Source organism: Acyrthosiphon pisum, chromosome A1 (genome assembly GCF_005508785.2).
Source record: "Acyrthosiphon pisum isolate AL4f chromosome A1, pea_aphid_22Mar2018_4r6ur, whole genome shotgun sequence".
In the NCBI taxonomy this organism is placed as follows: Eukaryota; Metazoa; Arthropoda; class Insecta; order Hemiptera; family Aphididae; genus Acyrthosiphon; species Acyrthosiphon pisum.
In genome coordinates, this window is record NC_042494.1 from 26,765,838 (window position 1) to 26,784,378 (window position 18,541).

General features: G+C 28.3%; 3 protein-coding genes across 6 annotated transcripts; all 3 read right to left on the reverse strand.

Moving 5' to 3' along the window:
- Positions 1 to 3,285: 3,285 nt before the first annotated feature.
- Positions 3,286 to 4,278, reverse strand: LOC103309181 (ATP-dependent DNA helicase PIF1-like). The gene has a single exon (XM_008184025.1). The coding sequence runs from the start codon at positions 4,276 to 4,278 to the stop codon at positions 3,286 to 3,288; it is 993 nt and encodes a 330-aa protein (XP_008182247.1).
- Positions 4,279 to 8,977: 4,699 nt separating this feature from the next.
- On the reverse strand, positions 8,978 to 13,728 carry LOC100167786. Of its 2 annotated transcripts, XM_016803747.2 has the most exons (8): positions 13,664 to 13,728; positions 13,314 to 13,381; positions 13,147 to 13,238; positions 12,948 to 13,076; positions 10,614 to 10,701; positions 10,476 to 10,566; positions 9,239 to 9,452; positions 8,978 to 9,159 (listed from the first exon to the last, which is right to left on the reverse strand). In XM_016803747.2, exons 2-8 carry the CDS (start codon positions 13,364 to 13,366, stop codon positions 9,119 to 9,121), a joined length of 708 nt encoding a protein of 235 aa, XP_016659236.1. In that variant the 5' UTR covers positions 13,367 to 13,381; positions 13,664 to 13,728; the 3' UTR covers positions 8,978 to 9,118. The 2 variants fall into 2 exon arrangements, with proteins under 2 accessions (XP_016659236.1, XP_008182244.1); XM_008184022.3 differs by having other exon boundaries at positions 10,476 to 10,551; positions 13,314 to 13,707.
- Positions 13,729 to 15,845: 2,117 nt separating this feature from the next.
- Positions 15,846 to 18,541, reverse strand: LOC100574211. Of its 3 annotated transcripts, XR_001679358.2 has the most exons (7): positions 18,169 to 18,536; positions 18,028 to 18,102; positions 17,812 to 17,967; positions 17,517 to 17,697; positions 17,162 to 17,429; positions 16,603 to 17,087; positions 15,846 to 16,056 (listed from the first exon to the last, which is right to left on the reverse strand). XR_001679358.2 is itself a non-coding variant. In XM_003243901.4 (6 exons), exons 1-6 carry the CDS (start codon positions 18,379 to 18,381, stop codon positions 16,769 to 16,771), a joined length of 1,212 nt encoding a protein of 403 aa, XP_003243949.1. In that variant the 5' UTR covers positions 18,382 to 18,536; the 3' UTR covers positions 16,522 to 16,768. The 3 variants fall into 3 exon arrangements, 2 of the variants coding, with proteins under 2 accessions (XP_003243949.1, XP_016659235.1); XM_003243901.4 differs by lacking the exon at positions 15,846 to 16,056 and having other exon boundaries at positions 16,522 to 17,087; XM_016803746.2 differs by lacking the exons at positions 15,846 to 16,056; positions 16,603 to 17,087 and having other exon boundaries at positions 17,200 to 17,297; positions 17,362 to 17,429; positions 18,169 to 18,541.

Below are 18,541 nucleotides of genomic sequence, written 5' to 3' on the forward strand. Positions count from 1 at the left end.
TGGTTTGGCTATATTATTATAACTTCAACTTAGTGTTCATATATCTATGTTAATTTTTCATCAACTAGTAATGGACATAAATATTTATAAGAATTTGTTGACATCATGTTTCCTATTTTAGCCATTTACAGGCTTAAAAATAAACATTTTAGTTTTAAGGAACCAGAAGGATTATTTTGTTAAGATGATAAATTAAATTTTTAATATTGCAATAATTCTATAGATATTAAAGTAAATCTAATTACAGTAATTCACTTAGTACTTATACTAAGTTAATTACAATTTATTATTGTGTATTATTTGTCTTTATTTAAATTTTAATTTATTCCCAGGGGCCAATTCAAAATATGTCATTGTTGTGTGATTCATTAATATTAAGTTAGTATTCGCTTATTTTTGTTGCTCATTTTTACATGTAATTACCTATTATAATATGTATAATTTTTTTTTTTTTGTGTTTCTTTACCATTAAATTATTTTAAAAGGTAAATAAAATAAAAATACATAAAAATAACTTTATTCAACAATAACCAATTATTGCTATAATATTGTATATTATTTATTTTTAAGTTATTCCTTAAAACTATTTGGAGAATGTCAATTTTTATTTCCAAATAATAAGAACTTAAGTATTATATATTATTTACGCATTTTAAATTATAGTTATTATTAATAAAACAACGACAAAAATAATCGAAAACTTAAATCAAACATTATTAAACACACAGTTTGTAAATTATATACCTTAAATCAAATATTATTCCAATTTAAAAACATAATATGTACCTATTGAAATATAATATTACTAGTAATATTATAAAATAAAAATAAAAAACTTCTTAAAACCTATAAAATAGATTAAGTTATTTATACCTACTGTTATTTATTAATATTATTGAACCAATAGACATTAGAATCTAATACTATAAATAAAATAAAATGCACAATTATATTTTATTTTTCGAAATTTAGCTTGTAAAAAATATTCTTATATTTGTAATCAACAAATAAATTACATATTTCATTACTAGACACTATGAATTTTATATCATGACCTGAGGCATGTGTAATCAATGCTGATAACTGTTTTAAATATTATGATTATAGTTTAGGCTTGTGTATATTATTAATTTATTATTTTTAATCTTTTCGATCCAGTACTGAATAGAATCAAATTGTAACAGCTATTAAACTAGTATTCTCAATTATTAAATATAGGGTGTTTCATTATGAACGCCGGATTTAATTTGCCCGGTATTTTTTGTTTTTTGTGTTGGCTTACCTTTTTCTTTTAGCATTGTTATTTATAAACTCTCCGCAATAAAACGCGGTAAAGGTCTTAACGATAAAATTTTCAATTTTATTTTGATTTATTTCGCTTGTTTCTAACGTACTGTTTGTAACCATGTTGCGACTGAGTTTACAAGAACGCGTTTTAGTTGTTAAGATTTTTTTATTGCCATAGTGAAAGTTATGCTGAAACAGTGTGCCATCCGGTGCCATCTTAGACAGATTATGGGTCGAAATGAGGCTCCTAATGAGTCAACAGTTCGATTGATGTTAAAGTTCAAACAAACTGGCTCAGTGCAAGATGTCAAAACTTCCAACGCGTCAACGCAGTCGCAGATCACCTTTGAATCAAGCAATTGTTTTTAACAGTGTTTTAACCAGTCCAACGACATCTCTTCGTTGACGATCACAACAGTTGGCGATACCGCTGAGTTCGTTATACCGATTCATGAAAAAAGATTTGCATTTACACCCATATAAACTCCAACTTACTCAGGAGCTCAAAGCTGGTGATCACGGTAAACGCAGACGTTCGTTGAGTGGTTTCACAATATGCAAGTTGATGATGCTGATTTTGCGAGCAAGATCATTTTTAGCGATGAAGCTCATTTTCATATGAGTGGATTTGTAAACAAGCAAAACTATAGACTTTGGGGGACAGAAAACCCACAACAAATTGATTCCTACGTTATGCGGGCCGTAGGCGTTTATTGTTCCCATTAATTATGAACCATGTGCGCGGCAAGGATTTATAAAATGGTGGAACATATGATTTCGGTCGGGTTGTCGTGCGAGGAGCCGGTCGACGGGTTCGGTATGTCCGTATCACGAATGGTTTATATTGCTTTAAGTGATATTATTTAATAAGGACCGGATTTATATGCACAAAAAGTCCTTAAAATATGCTTCTGAAAATGCTGTAATATGCTATGAAATATACACTTATAAAATTGAATCGAAAACATTTTATTTAAAATTATGTAAAAAAATAAGTGTTCATTAATTAAGTAATAAAAAAGATTTAAAAGGGTTTTAAAAGTATAAAAATGTATTTTGTCATCTTCACTAACATCTTCAATCTATAAAATATTAGCCCTGATCGGCTTCTGTAGAACACTTGAACTCCATCATATGTACAACGAATGTACCTATCTATATTTTTTTTTTTTATTAATTAAACCGCAGCAACTCAGGTCATTGTGTGGTTATTAACTGTGGGGGAGGGTACTGCAGGTTTAAACATGTGTGTTTGTTAGTTTGGCAGAATTTTTCTAGTGGGCACCTGTATAGGCATCTGCCATGTCCGGGTGGGGAATGGCAGCCTCTCACTACAGACACCGTGACTGCCCGGAGAGAATTGCCGCCCGTGACCGAGATTCGAACCAGCGACGGTGCACGTTGCAACAGACACCTTACACCGCTCGGCCACTCCGTCCCCCGTATATATATTAATATAATAATAATATAAGTATGTCATCTTATTTTTGGCAATAAAGACTGGTCGTAATATTATCGATATTATTTGGCTGTGATCGTGAAAATACGACGAAAAACAAATATATGTGCTATAAATAATAATATGCACTATTCAACTACAAATATTCATTAAATATGCATTTAATAGGTAAAAACGTTGAAATATGCTAAGTACAATTCGTGTTATCTATATCTAAATTATCTAAATCGGAGACAATTATTCTCTTCAGTTTGCAGTTTGCTGATGAGTGGCTGATGTTTTGGAATTTGAAGCATTGAGAGGGACCAGAAGTTCGGTAATGTGTGACTGTGATTGAGATGTAGGAGATTGATATGAGATTGAATATTTTATTATTGGTAATATTGCAGGGTAGAGTGATCATGTACATTGTACATATTAGAACTGGCCTTCCATTAATAAGAATCGCCTTATGCGGATGTTTCAAAGCCTAGTCGGGAAGTTCGGCATGAATGTAATTTACTAGCACTCTACTAAGAGTAACGTAAGCTTGTCCTTTTTTAAAGAGCCTTGGTCCAAGATAAACGACAGCATGATCGACGGTGGAGCCATGTAACTTGTGTGCGGTTTACTGCCCATGACAAAATTATTGGCAACATTCTACGCTCAGCAGTACCATAACTGCGCATCGCAGAAAACTGAATAGATATGGGCTCGATTTTATTGATACCATCTCTTCCAAACTCGACGCGAATTGATGTTGGTATACATTCATCATAAAGTTGATCTCTAGTAAAATTGGGCCAGTTAATCTCTGTGATATTTCCTATTGCACCATTTACAAGTCCTTGAGATACATTTAAATTGGTTCTAAGCATAACTTTAGCTCCTACGAAAATTTCGATTTCCTTTGGCAAACCTCCAGTTTTGTCGTTATCTTTAGGAATAATAGAGTCAATGGTATTGTCATTATTAAGTTTTCTTGTCGAATCCACTAATTTATCTTGTGCTTTGATTTTCCACATCTTGACACCTTTGCTTTTGAAATAATTAAGCACTTTTTGATTATGATTGTTAACTTGGTCATTAGTTGGGTAGATCCTTAAGGCCTTCTCAAGTGCAAATTCTCCATCCGTGTCAGTGCTTTGTTTGTTTATCAATATTTCAATTTGGCTTTGCATCAGCTCTCCAACTCTCAATGCATTTAATATATCAATGAATGTTTGATCTCCTTGTTGTCTCATATTTTCTGTCAATTCGACAAGCGAAAACAATCCCCAAAGACGTGTAGCTGGAATCATACGTTCAGGTTGTTGAAAAACTTGAGAAGCTCTAACTGGAGGTAACTGCATTAAGTCTCCTAATACCAAAATATTTATTCCTCCGAAAAAATCTTCATTATTTTTTAGTTGTTTCAAGCGTGAGTCAATCATACATAACATTTCGTACGGCACCATTGAGATTTCATCTATAAAAAAAACTGTATCTTTCCATTGTTGTCTCATAATTTTAAGCCAATTTCCCGTTAGCAACGGACAATACAATTCTGCCATATTTTTGAACTGGCAACTTTAATGCACTATGCAAGGTTCTTCCTCCCACTAACCGTGCAGCAACGCCTGTTAAGGAGCAAACCTTTACTGCTTGTTTAGCGTAACATCGATTGATAAGATTTTTAAGTTGGTGTAACAAGAAAGTTTTACCAGTTCCAGCTTGACCAGTTATAAAAAGGCGTTCCCGGTGTTGGTTTCCTTTCTATAATAATATTATTCTGTGTCTCGGTGATATTATTAATATCCTATTTTTATCTGTAATATTCACCTAATAAATATACACTATACACAAACTTTAAATAAAAACACATTATCGGCCGCCAACGTCCAACAGTTCTTAAAATATCAAATTATTGCTCGGTACATTATTATAACGTCATATTATTTTATAAACATAGGCACATAAATTGAAAACAATTTTGCGTATAATCTAAATATAAAATAATATCTCAATCGGTCTTTTGCGCCCTTTTTTTTTTTTTTTTGTTGCGCCTCTGGAGATGACCTCCAGGTACACCCGTCATCGACGATCTGGTTGTCAAGGTCAAGAATTGACAACTGGGTCATGTATTGTCACCGACCCTAGACCTCCATACAAAATTTGAGCCTCCTAGGTCATGTAGAAGTGACTTAAATTGAACTCGCAAGATTTGATGACAACAGAAATGAATGAATGAATGAAACATTGCGAGTTAAAGAAAAGCATGTAAAAATTACCAAAAGAGGTAAGTTATCTATCTATATATATAAGAATCTAACTAGATTTTGGAGACGAAGGAAACCGGTTTGATTGTTTATTTATTATTGCTATTATTATTATTATTATTAATAATTATTTATTTATTTGTTTGTTTGCACTTGCATTTTTCCATTTGAAATATATATGATTCATTGAACAAATAATTTATTGTTACATATTTTTCTACCTTATCTCTATTCTATAATAAAAAGAATACAATTTACCAAGGCTGGGCATTAACGAGTTAAAAAGTTAAGTTACTTTTAACTAAGTTACTTAACGAGTTACTTTTTTTTAAGAAGTGACTTCTATCTTAACGAATTACTTTTTTTTAAAGTAACTTATAACTTAACTCGTTAATTCATTTTATAATCACCTTAAATTATATACTTTTATAATTAATTTGATTATTAATATTTAGTTCATAGTTGGTAATAACAAAGTAAAATTTAAAAGTTTTACCATCACTTTGGAAAACTTTTAGGTTTTTTTTTTTTTTCTATATTTGTTCATTGTAACGACCTCAAGGTCTTTGACAATGTTTATCACAAGTGGGTAGTAGGGAGATCATGTGATCTATTTATCTATGTATATATCACTATATGCATGATACTACCCCCCTTCTCCAAGAGGAGACATGTGCGGTCTTCACTCCCAGTGGACTTTTAGGTAAAAAAATAAAATATACAAATAATTTAATTATTTTGTTGGATTTCATAATTTATAAGTACTTACAACAAAATACATTTTTTTAAGATATAAAGACCTACATTATAATATTATGTTATTTGTAGATCTTTAACATGAGGTGTAAATGGTGTAATTATAAGTTTTATATGAAAAAAAAAAGTAAATTATTTTTAACTAAGTTAAGTTATTTTTTCCAACTAACTTGTAACTTTAACAAGTTAAATAAAAAAGGAAAGTAACTTTTAACTTTAAACTTAACTTACATTTTTCCAAATTAACTTAACTTAACGAGTTAAAAAAAATAGTTAACTTGCCCAGCCTTGCAATTTACCACTCCAGTGGTTGAATTCAAAATGTAGGATATATCATTTTCAGAAATTAGCAATAACAATAACTACAATATGTAATTATATTATATTATTTGTATAGCCAAAAAATAGTCTTATGTTTTTAAATTAAATTATAAAAAAATCATTTCTTCCGGAGGAAAGTCAGGCAGCTAGTTAATAATAAAATATTTCAGCAATGTTATTTACAGTATAACACGAAACTAAACATATAATATGTATATGCCTATTGTACGTTCGATTCGCTTGCAAACTACATGCATACGTATATAATATATACGACTATATATATACGTCATTAATGCGTATTCTATATATGTGAATGAGAGAAAGATGAGACGTCGAAGATTTCCAGGACAACCCCTTGACATTTGGCAACTTGCAGTTGCACTGAATGAAGTTTACGACATAAGGTACTCATGGGCAGACTGGCTAAGGTGGGGGTGGGCGATCCTCACCTGGGCACCTGGGTCTACCGATTAAGATATAATATTTAGATTTAAAAAGAAAATTTTCATGAATTTCTAACTTAAAATAATTTGCAAATTTTCGTCATTTTTACGTATTTTGTTAATATTTGAACTTTAGATGCTTATAAAAAAAAATTGTGACTATGGATTTTTAATTTTATTCAACTGCCTTTGAAACGATATACTAGGAACCTTCTATTAAATTTTCAAGCTTTTTTAACCAACAAATAAAATGTTATTGATATTATTAGAAAAAAAACTAAAAAAAATGGAAACTGAAAATATCCGTAAACAGCTTAAAATAAGTCAAAATATTTGGAAAATGTTATGGTGTATAGAAAATGCTAATATAAAAATGCAGTCAAAATTTCATGTACCTACGGTCATTTTGTTTTAGAGTTGCACTAAAAACCAAAATCGATTTTCTTGAAAACAGATTTTGCGTAAAAAATTCCCGTTTTTCATTAATTTTTCCATGCGCTTTCGAAAACTATTAGGAATTATTTTACTTTAGACCCCCCCCCCCCCCAAAGTACCAACTAGATTCACTTTCCTATCAGAAAAGATACTGCTGAAGAAAATCTAAGCATTTTTATTGTCCTAAAAAACAGGTAGGTACTCAATTTTTTCCATTTTTAGTCGTTGTTTGCCTTTGCTCTTTGTATATACATAAAAATGTTTATGTTTAAATTTTTGTCTCAGAAGTAATCGTAGATTTCCATGTAGATACTCATGTGCAGACTGGCTAGGGTGGGGTGGGCAATCCTCACCTGGGCACCTGGGTCTACCGAAAATTTGGGCTCCTTGAATGAATTTGGGCCGATAACTTATAAATATTTTATTATTAGCCCGAATTTTCTGTTTCCCCTGGCCAATTTTTATTCCCTGTCCGCCCTTGAATCAAATTAGTTAATAATATACATATTGCTTTTTATGATTTATATAACTCCAATAAAATATGATCAAATAAGTAACAATTGAGACTTGAGAGTATTAACTATTAAAATTGATAATCTTGTGAGTGTATTAACTATAGGTATTAATATTTTGTAACCTATTACAGTAGGTATACATAATAATAGTAATTATTATTAAAATATTTATGTACCATCCGACTAACAAAGTGCTTCATTCATAGACCTATAAGCTATGGAAGCATTGCACTACATTTAAAAAAAAAGTAGTGATAGCGATAACAAGCTACTTTTTTAGGGGAGTAGCTGTAGCTGTTAGCTTGCTACCAAAAACCAGTAGCGTCCCGATTACTGCAAATTTAAAACTAGGTAGGTAACGTTTAAGTCACACAATCACCACACCTGATTTTACATTTTTTATTGTTATTACTCATTTATTATTAGTAGCAACGTATTACTTTTACCAGTACCGCAATTAGAATTCTTGGGGCCCCGGACAAAGTCAATGTAAGCCTAAAAATATAATGTGAGGGCCCGCTACCCAGCAGTGACCAGTGTATTGTTATTAAAATATAATTACACTTTTAGTGTTATTTTTTTATAATAAATATTAATTAAAGCTATCCACACATAAAAGTAACTCAATAATAATAAAACACTATAATAATATAATTTTACAGCAATTATTATGGATAAATAGGGCCCCGTTCTTCGACAACAAATTAGATAGCATAATATATTATATGATTTGATTTAAACATAGATCACAATGCAATTATTTAAAAATTTAAAATAGATGCTGGGCGCTGCCGGGGCCCCCTGAGCCAACGATTAGCGGCCCTATACAGGGGAATTGCCCCGGCTGCCCCTGCGGTTTTTTTGGCACTGACTTTTACACATAACATTTAGCAAAATGATAGTATTTATTTGTATTAGGATATATCATATTGTAACAGTTCTGAACTGGTGTGTTTGATATTTAATTTTTCATTTGGCCGATATACTCCCAACTTCTAGAGCTAGTACTCAGTAGTGTCTCTGAAGTTTAATAATATATATATTTTTTTTTTTTCATAAGTTAAAGAACATCATAATAATACAGATCTGTAAGTTGTTACAGAACGTTTAGAGGTTAGACAGCATAGAGACAGGAGATTTGAAATTATATACAAGAGAAATGGGTACAAGTGGATACAAATTATTGGATATTTTGTTAAATGAAATTGGTTAGAGGGGGTTAAGATAATTTACCAGTGCCCGGATGACTCACATAACAAAAAAGTTACCAATTTAATTTACCTATTGGCTATTGGCAATACCTCATTAAATTATTTATATTCTATATTTTTAACAAATCGAGATTTTATTTATCCAACAAGGAGGATTTATTAGGATTAGAAAGGAAGTCCATATTTTTTATTAAAGGGTTTGTGTTGGAGATTAATTTGAAATCAAAATGTTTGTATTGAAATTTTCAAAGGTCAAAAATAAAAATATGAACAAATATTTAATTTTTAACTTTCGTAATAATATATTGTAATTTTTAACTGTTATAGTATTATAGTAATTTATTTAACTATATGTTAATAACATAATAATATTTTTCCCAAATCAAAGATTCAATTCTGTTTTGAAAATCACTAGATTTTTGTGTCCGACCATCAGAAATTTTTCACGCAATTAGAATTTTGAAAATTGGTTTTTTAATTCATTCATTTCATCTGTATTTTAATAAAAAAAAAAAAGAAAGTGAAATTAAGTAGTTACATATAACTATATAGAGTTGTATTAAATAATTACTTTGGTCCAAGTTGGATAATTGTAAATTTTCAATTTTTTCTCCAGTTTTTGAATTTTCTGTTATTGTTTCTACGCATTTTTTGTTTCCATCTTTCATAGTAATAACTGTTTCAGTAATTCCATCTTTTAATTGATTGGTGCATGTTTCTTTTTCAATTATTCTGCCATTCCAGTTTTTAGATACATAAGACGACCTCGAAGACGACCAGCCGTACTACAAATTAAACATTATTTAATTATTATAAATAAGGCATTTTTTTTTTTTTTTTTGAGTGAACTCTTATTATTATTTCCTACAAACAACATGCTAGTATTATATATTTGCCTGTGTATTTGGTAGTATTGTTTCTATATTATTAAGTATCTACTCTCGCTAATCTAATTTTGTCTATAGATATGGAACGTTTTGTGAAGTATTTTACTCAGATCATCTAAACTAACAATACTTATAAAAGTTTTAACTAATTAATTTCTTATTTAAAATTCAATTTTTTATGAATTAAAGTAGGCACTAAGTTAAACAAATCCAAAACAAAGTGTTTAGACACTTCAATAGATTGCCTAATGAATACATAACTTATTTGTTATACTATTTAATAGTTAATAATACTTTAAACATAATTTAAAGAATAATTATTAATGTTGGAATATATTTAAAAATACTAATTTCTTTTGATTCATATTTTTACATTTTTTTTTTTAACACTTGTAATTCAGAGCTTGTGCTAAGAACATTTTAGAACCGAACACCCCTATTTGTTTAATAGAAGTAAAAATATTTGCCTAAAAATAATGTCTTTAACTATGTCTTCACCAATATATTTATTGATATCTTGTATGTGGTGACAAAAGAACAAATTGTTTATAAATTGAATGAAGATTCTAATCAATTAAAAATCAGTTTTAAAAATTCTTGAAGAAAACACAATATTTCTTGATTTACAGTTGCATGGCTTCTGTATTATGCAATGAACTTATACTTATGTTGAGATTGGCGTTGAGTACTAAATAGATATGTTATCAACTCATAGACATAAAGCCTAGTATATTTTATGAGCTGCACAAAATGTAAATTAAACCTGCGCTTTTAATTTGAAGAGCACGTTAGAGCAAGCTCTGCTGTAATTATTAATAGTTAGAACAAAAAAATGTTAGATAATAGAAAATAAAATATAAAAATTGGAACTTATTATCTATAACAAACATTTTAAATTTGAGTGAATTAGATGTCTCAAACCTTTTCAAAATATTGTGATCCTGAATTCTTTATTGTTATGTTCATTGATGGTTTGTTCAAAGGCCTTGAAGCTGGACTAAAATATAACGTTCTATTTTGTATACAATCAATAGTAAATAAAAATTAAAGGTTATTTACCTAGGATTAAGGAAGGTACTTTGTGCTATAAAATTTTTTTTTGGTATACCAGTTAAGTCTTCTTTGTTTGTTGATTGACTAATTGGAACTGAAATATAAATACACATTGGTTATTCTGAATGAAAGATACTTAATATTTAAAATAACATTAAGAGGACGTCACACCCGCATGTGTAGTCTCTGTCTTACACACGTACGACATACACAAAACACGTTTACGCAGTTTCAGTAGAATTCTCTCAATTTTGGCTCTAAAGTAAAAACACCTATTATAAAATTGAATTGTGACAATATTTCTGAGGGCGTCGTTGCATTTTTTTTTTTAAATTTAAATTTTGAAAAGTTCAAGGTATTTTAAAAATGTTGAAATTTTTTCTATTTCTAAACGATATAACAAACATTATATTGGGTATAATAGAAAAAACGCAAAAACTTGCCCTAAGAAATATTGTCACAATACAATTATATAATAGATTTTTTTACTCTTGAACAAAAATTGAGTGAGTTCTATTCAGACTGCGTTAACGCGTTTTGTCTATGTCGTATGTATGTATGAATGGAAACGACACATGTGGGTGGGAAGTCCTCTTAAGGAATATAGCAAATAGTCTCCTAATATATTTTTTTATATTTTCATTACACTTTTTGACGTAGCCAATGAAAATAAATGTTTAGTCTATCACCAACTGTATAGTACTTATTTAGGAGGGGGGATGATACAGTGTATTATATCAAGAAAAATGACTTTCAGGTAAAACTCTCCAGTCTCATTGATATATCAGATTTAGATAATTGATAATTTATATTTATCTAAAGAATAAGAACTTTTTGTAGGCTGAATCAAAGCCTGTATTTTAGTTTTTATAGTGCTAGAAAAATAACAAATACTGAGCATTGATAAAATGCATAATTTAGCTCCAATAATTACAATTATGAAAATTAGACTGTTCGACCTGCAGAATGTTCTCTTCATTTAAATAGAAAAAAAATTAACATAATTCTACTATTCCTATTCTATAGGTCATTCGAGTATTTCTTTTAAGACATGTTTTTGGGGCCGGAGTGGCGCAGTGGTCACGCAGTTGATTACGACTCACACAGTCATCGGTTCGATTCATAGCAAAGTGCAAAAAAAATGTGTGTGATTCTACGCAGTCACCATTTTCCCGTGCTGTCGTCCGATTGCGTCATCCGGTTTCCAACTAGGTCCCACTCCACTGGGAGTGAAGACCGCACATGTCTCCTCTTGGAGAAGGGGGGTAGTATCATGCATATAGTGATATATACATAGATAAATAGATCACATGATCTCCCTACTACCCACCTGTGATAAGCATTGTCAAAGACCTTGAGGTCGTTACAATGAACAAATATAAAAAAAAAAAAAAAAAAAAAAACATGTTTTTGTACTAAAAACCCACCAGCTCCAACACTCTAAATAAAAATAACAAGAAACAGAATAAAGTTTTATTTTGTTAATAAATAATAAATAAGTAAAATATATTAAAATTGTTTGTAAAATTATTTTATATTTAATACATTTTTATATAATTTGTTAAAATTACCATAATATTGATGAGTATTTTTTTAAAAACATTTAATACCTAGCCTGTTTTATATATTATTTTTGATTTTGAATAAATGCATAGTTATTTTTCTTTAACAACAAAACGAGTAGTATTATTTTCTGTTTTATCTATTTGAGATATTAACCAAGATATTATTAATTTATTGTTATGATATAATATAATATATTGAGTTCAAATTATTTAATATTATTTAATATAATATGTATTACAACTTACAATTTAATAATTATAAATATATTAGTAGATCTATAAAGGTTGTACAAAGTAAATTACACAATATGTGTTCATACTGATCATAGTTATAACAATAAAAAACAAATGCAATTTTAATATCAGAGATGAGGACATTTACTAAATACTTACGTAAGGTTTATCATTAATGTATTGTCAAAAGAAAATAATCAGTCTGCTTTTATTACAGAATCATTTAAAATTTTAATTGCAACTAATCTAATTTATTTTACGACAAAATGAATATTTATTCAAATAAATTTAAATGTTTAATAATAATATAATACATGAAATTTCAATATAAATTGAAGTATAAGGGCTGCAAATCAATTCATTTATAATATTATAGATGTTTATATGACTTCTAAACCCTAGTCACAGCTCTGCTTAAAATGTTAACAGTGATTATGTTATACTATATACTATATTAGGCATCTATATATATATATATATATATATAGTATATTAGTATTAATGTAGTATGAATTTTGAATAAACTCCATAAAACACTTACTTGTAGAAATATCTGATCCTTTAATATGATTTTGTACATTTTGAAATTCTAATTCCATCAGTCTAAAGATATCTTCAAGATTAAACATATTCCTATCATTTTCAAATTGGTTTCTTCTATTGAATGAATCTATAGATTTTATTATATCATTAAACATAATTAAAGCAGTAGGTACCTACCTAATGTGTAAAATAATTACCAGAAAAATCATCAAATTCTAAATTATGTATTTCGGCATTAATATTTTCAGCACTTTCGATAGGTAGTTGAAATTGTGAAGGAAGATCTGAACTAAAAAAAAAAAATTACTATATAATACCTATTATGTAGATATAAGAGATTTGAGTTTCCAATGAGACAACTTACTTGGGTTTTGTATCAATGTTAAATATTTTATTAATCCAATTGAAAATACTCATGTTGATAGAAGGTACCTCTATATATTTTATGTGAGATAATTTTTAGAATCAAAATAGAAATTTTTATTTCTCGTACTTCGAGTTTCGACTTTGTAATGCCAAAGAACAATAGAACATAATAATATATGTTCTATGGTACTATATTATATAATACTACAATGGTCCGTAGACTAAAACCGATTGTAAGTTGTCACTGAACTTTTATATTTATAATAAAATATTTCTAGCAATCTTATAATTATAATTTATATTTTGTAGCTAAATACGTCTAATTAATATTAGTTAGTAGTTATGCACCACTGACCACTCCGGTGCATCTGCCACAGTGCCACGGTTTTAGATACTATCTGAAAATGTCAGACTGAAATCTGATATCACAACAAAATAAATAATAATATTATCTATACCGCGAATTCGGTTTAAGAATTAAGATAATACCACAGAATAATAATACGTGGTTATGTTATACGAGCGAATTTTCTATGGAGGTAATAATTTTTATTATATTTTTAGTTCAATTTGTTTGTCACTTTTATATATTATAATTATATGCTTGTAAAATTAGCGTACCTACCGTAGTAAAATACCTACCTATTAGCATTGATTATACTTAGTATTATACTATGTATAATCAATGCCATTATATAATATATATGCTATTATGTAAATATTTTATTCTATTAAAATTTCTCTGTGGTCCGAAAAATAAAATTTGAACAAATATAATTCCTAAAAATGTTCAATCTTATCTTAAAAATATTATGAAAGCATTTGTTTTAAACTAAGAATATTTACTTCAAATTCAACATAATAAATCTATATTTCTAAGCTCATACATAATATGTTTTCATGTCTTCCGAGGGTCGCCTGTGACACTTTCTGTTTTATTTTTTTACAAATATATAAGTAGATGATCAGGGGTGAATAGGCCAGTCCTGTAAAGTATTTGAGTAAAAGTATCTTAAATACTTTTTAAAATTATTTGAGTAGTATCTTAAATACTTTTTAAAATTATTCTTTACAGGACTGGAATAGGCTCATAGGGAAAAAGGGATTTTCTCTGTGGGCTCTCGACTATGTTCATGTTGGAGGACCCACTCGGGTCTAACACCACGACAAGTCAAGAATTTCCTTACGGATCTTTAACATAGTATTTTAAATTTTTATCGTTAATCGAAGACCGAAATATCCCCGTACGTTTCCTCAGTCTCGCACAGGTATCGTCATTAAGCACACGTGTTTAATTTCACTTCCGAGTTATTCGTCGACAACTTTCTCTAAATTCAATGGATTTCGTTCTAACTTGCAGTAAAAATAAATAAAAAAAAAACTAAATTTAGCCTACGCTTGGTTATTAATTATTATAAAGATATTTTTTTCGTTTGTAAAGAATTCGTTTTCCTAAAAAACAAAAAATACTTTGGGAGACCCATGTGGAGTTAAAAAGTAAAAATCATTAAAAATCAATATTTGATAAAAAAAATCTGTGTTCGATAAAAAAATATCTTTACAATCCTTTACAAACGACTTACATACATATGGAATAAACGAAAATTCCAAATTCCAATTTGGGGGGGGGGGGGGGGCTGGGGAAATGGACCTGAAATAAAATTACAAATACCATTAGTATACAACTGTGCGATCTATTTTTAATTTTGTACCTACATATAATTTTTCCCAGTTACCTACTAAAGGTTATTACGACTGATCAACGTCGGACACTATATTATTTAGAAATAGTTAAGAATTGACAATTTTAATCAAATTAGTTAATTACTTAAAACTAATTACTATTTATTAGGTATAAAATATTTGTGGAAATTCAAAATCCTAATCTAGTGGCTAGTACCTGCACAACAGACGGTGTTTACAAAACACGAAAGAATATATATATATATAATATAAGTACTAGGTACCTATATAGTATATTATTTACCTATAAGTACCTAACAAAATATAAGTGGAATTAAAATAATTCAAATTATATTAATTATTATACAGAGAATTTTACAGTCTAACCGTTAATTCACAGAATATCGACAATAATATGAAAATTATATAAATTATAATATATTGATAGGTACCTATAGTTCTTGCTCAGCCTTTCATAAAAGCTATTTGCATTTTGAAAGTTATTGATGCAATTATCAATGGAGTGGTATCTAATGGGTAAATCAACTTTTTTTTTATAATAGACAATTTTAGGCTGAACCTCGGGCTGAACTTAGTTGTAAAAAAAGCAAAGCAAAACTATTTTGACCATTTATAAAATAGGTAATAATAAGTATTTTTTGATGTACCTCAACCAATAAAAATATTTAAAAACTGTATTTGCAAATTTGCTACTTTTAATCAAGAATTTAACTTATGAATAAACTTACGACTGGTATAGATGTAGTTATTAAATAGAAAGATGATGACAGTATTAACTATTTTTTAATTCCATTAAAACTTTTTTCTTATTACAGTTAGTACCTTAAGTATTTTTATTAGTTAAAACTGTTATTAATACAACTCAAATCTAAATCTAATATATTTTGAACAAATAGGAATTAGTAACAATTTCCTTGCGAAGTTAATTGCAATCACTTGCTACACCATTTAAAACATTGCATCTGATTGTAAAATTTTGTTTGGTTCATAATTTAAGTGACTTCATCATCATGAGATACATTGAGATTCAATAGGATCTGGAAGTTTAAAAAAATAACATTTGCACTATTTTGTAAGTGAAATTACTAATACAATTTATAATCATATTTTATAAATCTGTAGTTAATAGTCTTATCCACGGTTATCTACTCCGAATCTATAACCGTAGTCTTGTCAGACGTTATTCATCTATATTATGTACCTATCAAATTCTTCCTAGGATGTTACTACGTGAAATATGTTCCTTTTGCAATTTAGGATATATCTTGAAATATTATTCTGATTATCAACTAAGGCAATCAATGTTTTAAGATGTATTTCCTGAATTGTTAAAGTATTACAAAATAAAATTACACTTCATTTGGTTTAAAACGTTAAAAAATTTTGATTTTGACTGTGCAATGTATAAATATGTTGTCAAATACAATAGAAGTTGTATTGATACAATGTCTGTTACTTCTACAATACATTTATCTTAATATTTTTGAAAATTAAATTTTAAATTAATAATAAAAAATATATATTTATATCACATATTATATATTACAAAGTTTACAATGGATTCATAAGATAAATAAACATACCATATTAATAAATGTAAATAAAAATCCATATCAAAGAAAATATGGATGCATTCCAACAAAAGTAGCAGCTAAATGAGTTGATATTTTAGCACAACTATAATACAGCCATGTGGAGCACCTCGGTGTGGGCCATGGTTAAAGTTTCTAGCACAATTTATGATCAGAATTAATCATCTGATTCATATAATAGTTCAGGTTGATACATTGACATATTTAAACTGTCTTGATCTAAAAGCTCTTCAAGTCTAGATTGAGTGATTTCTTTCGTTTTTTTTTTAATTTCTTTTAACTTATTTTGAAGGAAAATAATTCTTTTTGTTGCTCTGGAGTATTTTTTTCTCATTAACATCTTTTGAGCTTTAATTTGTTTTAATTTTTTTTGCTGATTTGGAGAAAAGAATACCCGGATTGTTTGGTTATTTTTCAAGCGTAACTTTCTATTTTTTATTATATACCACAAACGTTTACACCATATACAAATATTACTGAAATTTTAAAATTATAAATAGTTAGCTATAGATAAAAGAAAATAATATTATTTAAATTTAAAATGAACAACCTTTTTTGGCTATTATCCTTTGTTAGTATTGTGCAGCATTTTATATGTCTCCACATTCCATAGGATTCAACAAATTGATAACCATATGAAGAATTAACATCATCAAATGGTTTTGAGGGTAAAGCACCTTGACATACTAGAGTTTCATCAAATTGTTTAAGTATACTTAGTAATTTTTCATATGTATTAATAGTATTCACTTCAGAAATATTTCCTATGTCAGATGTAGTGATTTTCTTGTTATAAGCAAAGAGTAATAATTGTAAATCTGAAAATCGTTTTAGTTTTACAAGTAAAATGAATTCATATTGAATAAAAATAAAAATGTTATATTATCTAAAATTAAAACATTCACCTTCAGTCAAAACTAATTGTTTTTCTATGCTTCTAGTAAAATCATCTCTGTATGGTCCCAATTTATGAAAACTGATCATCTTTATTTTTTTGGTTGTATGCTTATCATAATACCATTTTTCAGGAATATTTAATACGTCTATTTGATTTAAAATGTCTTTAAAATGAGAAATTGGATGTACCTATAAAATTAATGTGTTACATTCAGTTTAATATAATACTAGGTAGCTAATATTTATTAAATATTGTAACTATAAATAACAATAATAATAATATAAAGTATAAATATTATATACCTCTATTTCAGGTGAAGGTAAGGTATCATGTGATGGTGATGTGATTTTCGTTGTATTGCCTTTACCTGAGTAATAGCAATGGTCATTGTTAATGTTTGAAACTAATACCTCAAATTCCTTTGGTACTTTTACTTGTGCAACACTTGAATCAAAATTCTATAATAATTTAAATTCTTTATTATTCTGGTTTTAAGATTTTCTTTAGTTAATATTTACTTGAGATATAGGTGAGGCAGTGCGGATAGGAATGGGAATCGCACCTTTGCGAAGTGTGGGTTTTTTTAAGCTTATCTATAATGAATTATTCAATAAGTTAACTGGACAATTTGGTTAATGATTATGACTGTTAATATTTACCGTGTATTTGGTTAATCCTTTGCCAGACACCCAGGTATCAATTATATCTTCCTCTTTAAAATGGTCACGACATACTCTAGAACTAGTTTTAAAAAAAACACCTAAGGCTTTCTCCCAGTCAAGCCTTAAAGCATCAGTTTTAGGTATACCAAATAAACTTATTTTTGTAGCTTTTGATTTATTAGTCTTACATGAAGCTACACAACAACGCATTTTTAAGACCCTTATTACGTTATTCTGTGATTGGTACTCAATAGGTCTGAACAATTTTAATTTTAAATTACAAATGAGTAACGATATTGAAATTTCAAATATCAAAATATGAAATAGATAACAAAATATGTAATTAAAACAAATTTCACATGGCCCGTGT

What these genes read in the sequence shown, in the direction of transcription:
- LOC100574211 (XM_003243901.4), bottom strand. Translation starts at nt 18,381, where the DNA reads ATGCGTTGTTGTGTAGCTTCATGTAAGACTAATAAATCAAAAGCTACA. An exon ending in AAGGATTAACCAAATACACG is followed by an intron (nt 18,103 to 18,168) that starts GTAAATATTAAC and finishes AATTCATTATAG; the next exon opens with ATAAGCTTAAAAAAACCCAC. An exon ending in ACAATTAGTTTTGACTGAAG is followed by an intron (nt 17,430 to 17,516) that starts GTGAATGTTTTA and finishes AACGATTTTCAG; the next exon opens with ATTTACAATTATTACTCTTT.
- LOC100167786 (XM_016803747.2), bottom strand. Translation starts at nt 13,366, where the DNA reads ATGAGTATTTTCAATTGGATTAATAAAATATTTAACATTGATACAAAA. An exon ending in AACATTGATACAAAACCCAA is followed by an intron (nt 13,239 to 13,313) that starts GTAAGTTGTCTC and finishes TTTTTTTTTTAG; the next exon opens with TTCAGATCTTCCTTCACAAT. An exon ending in GATCACAATATTTTGAAAAG is followed by an intron (nt 9,453 to 10,475) that starts GTTTGAGACATC and finishes TTTAATTTGTAG; the next exon opens with TACGGCTGGTCGTCTTCGAG.
- LOC103309181 (XM_008184025.1), bottom strand. Translation starts at nt 4,278, where the DNA reads ATGGCAGAATTGTATTGTCCGTTGCTAACGGGAAATTGGCTTAAAATT.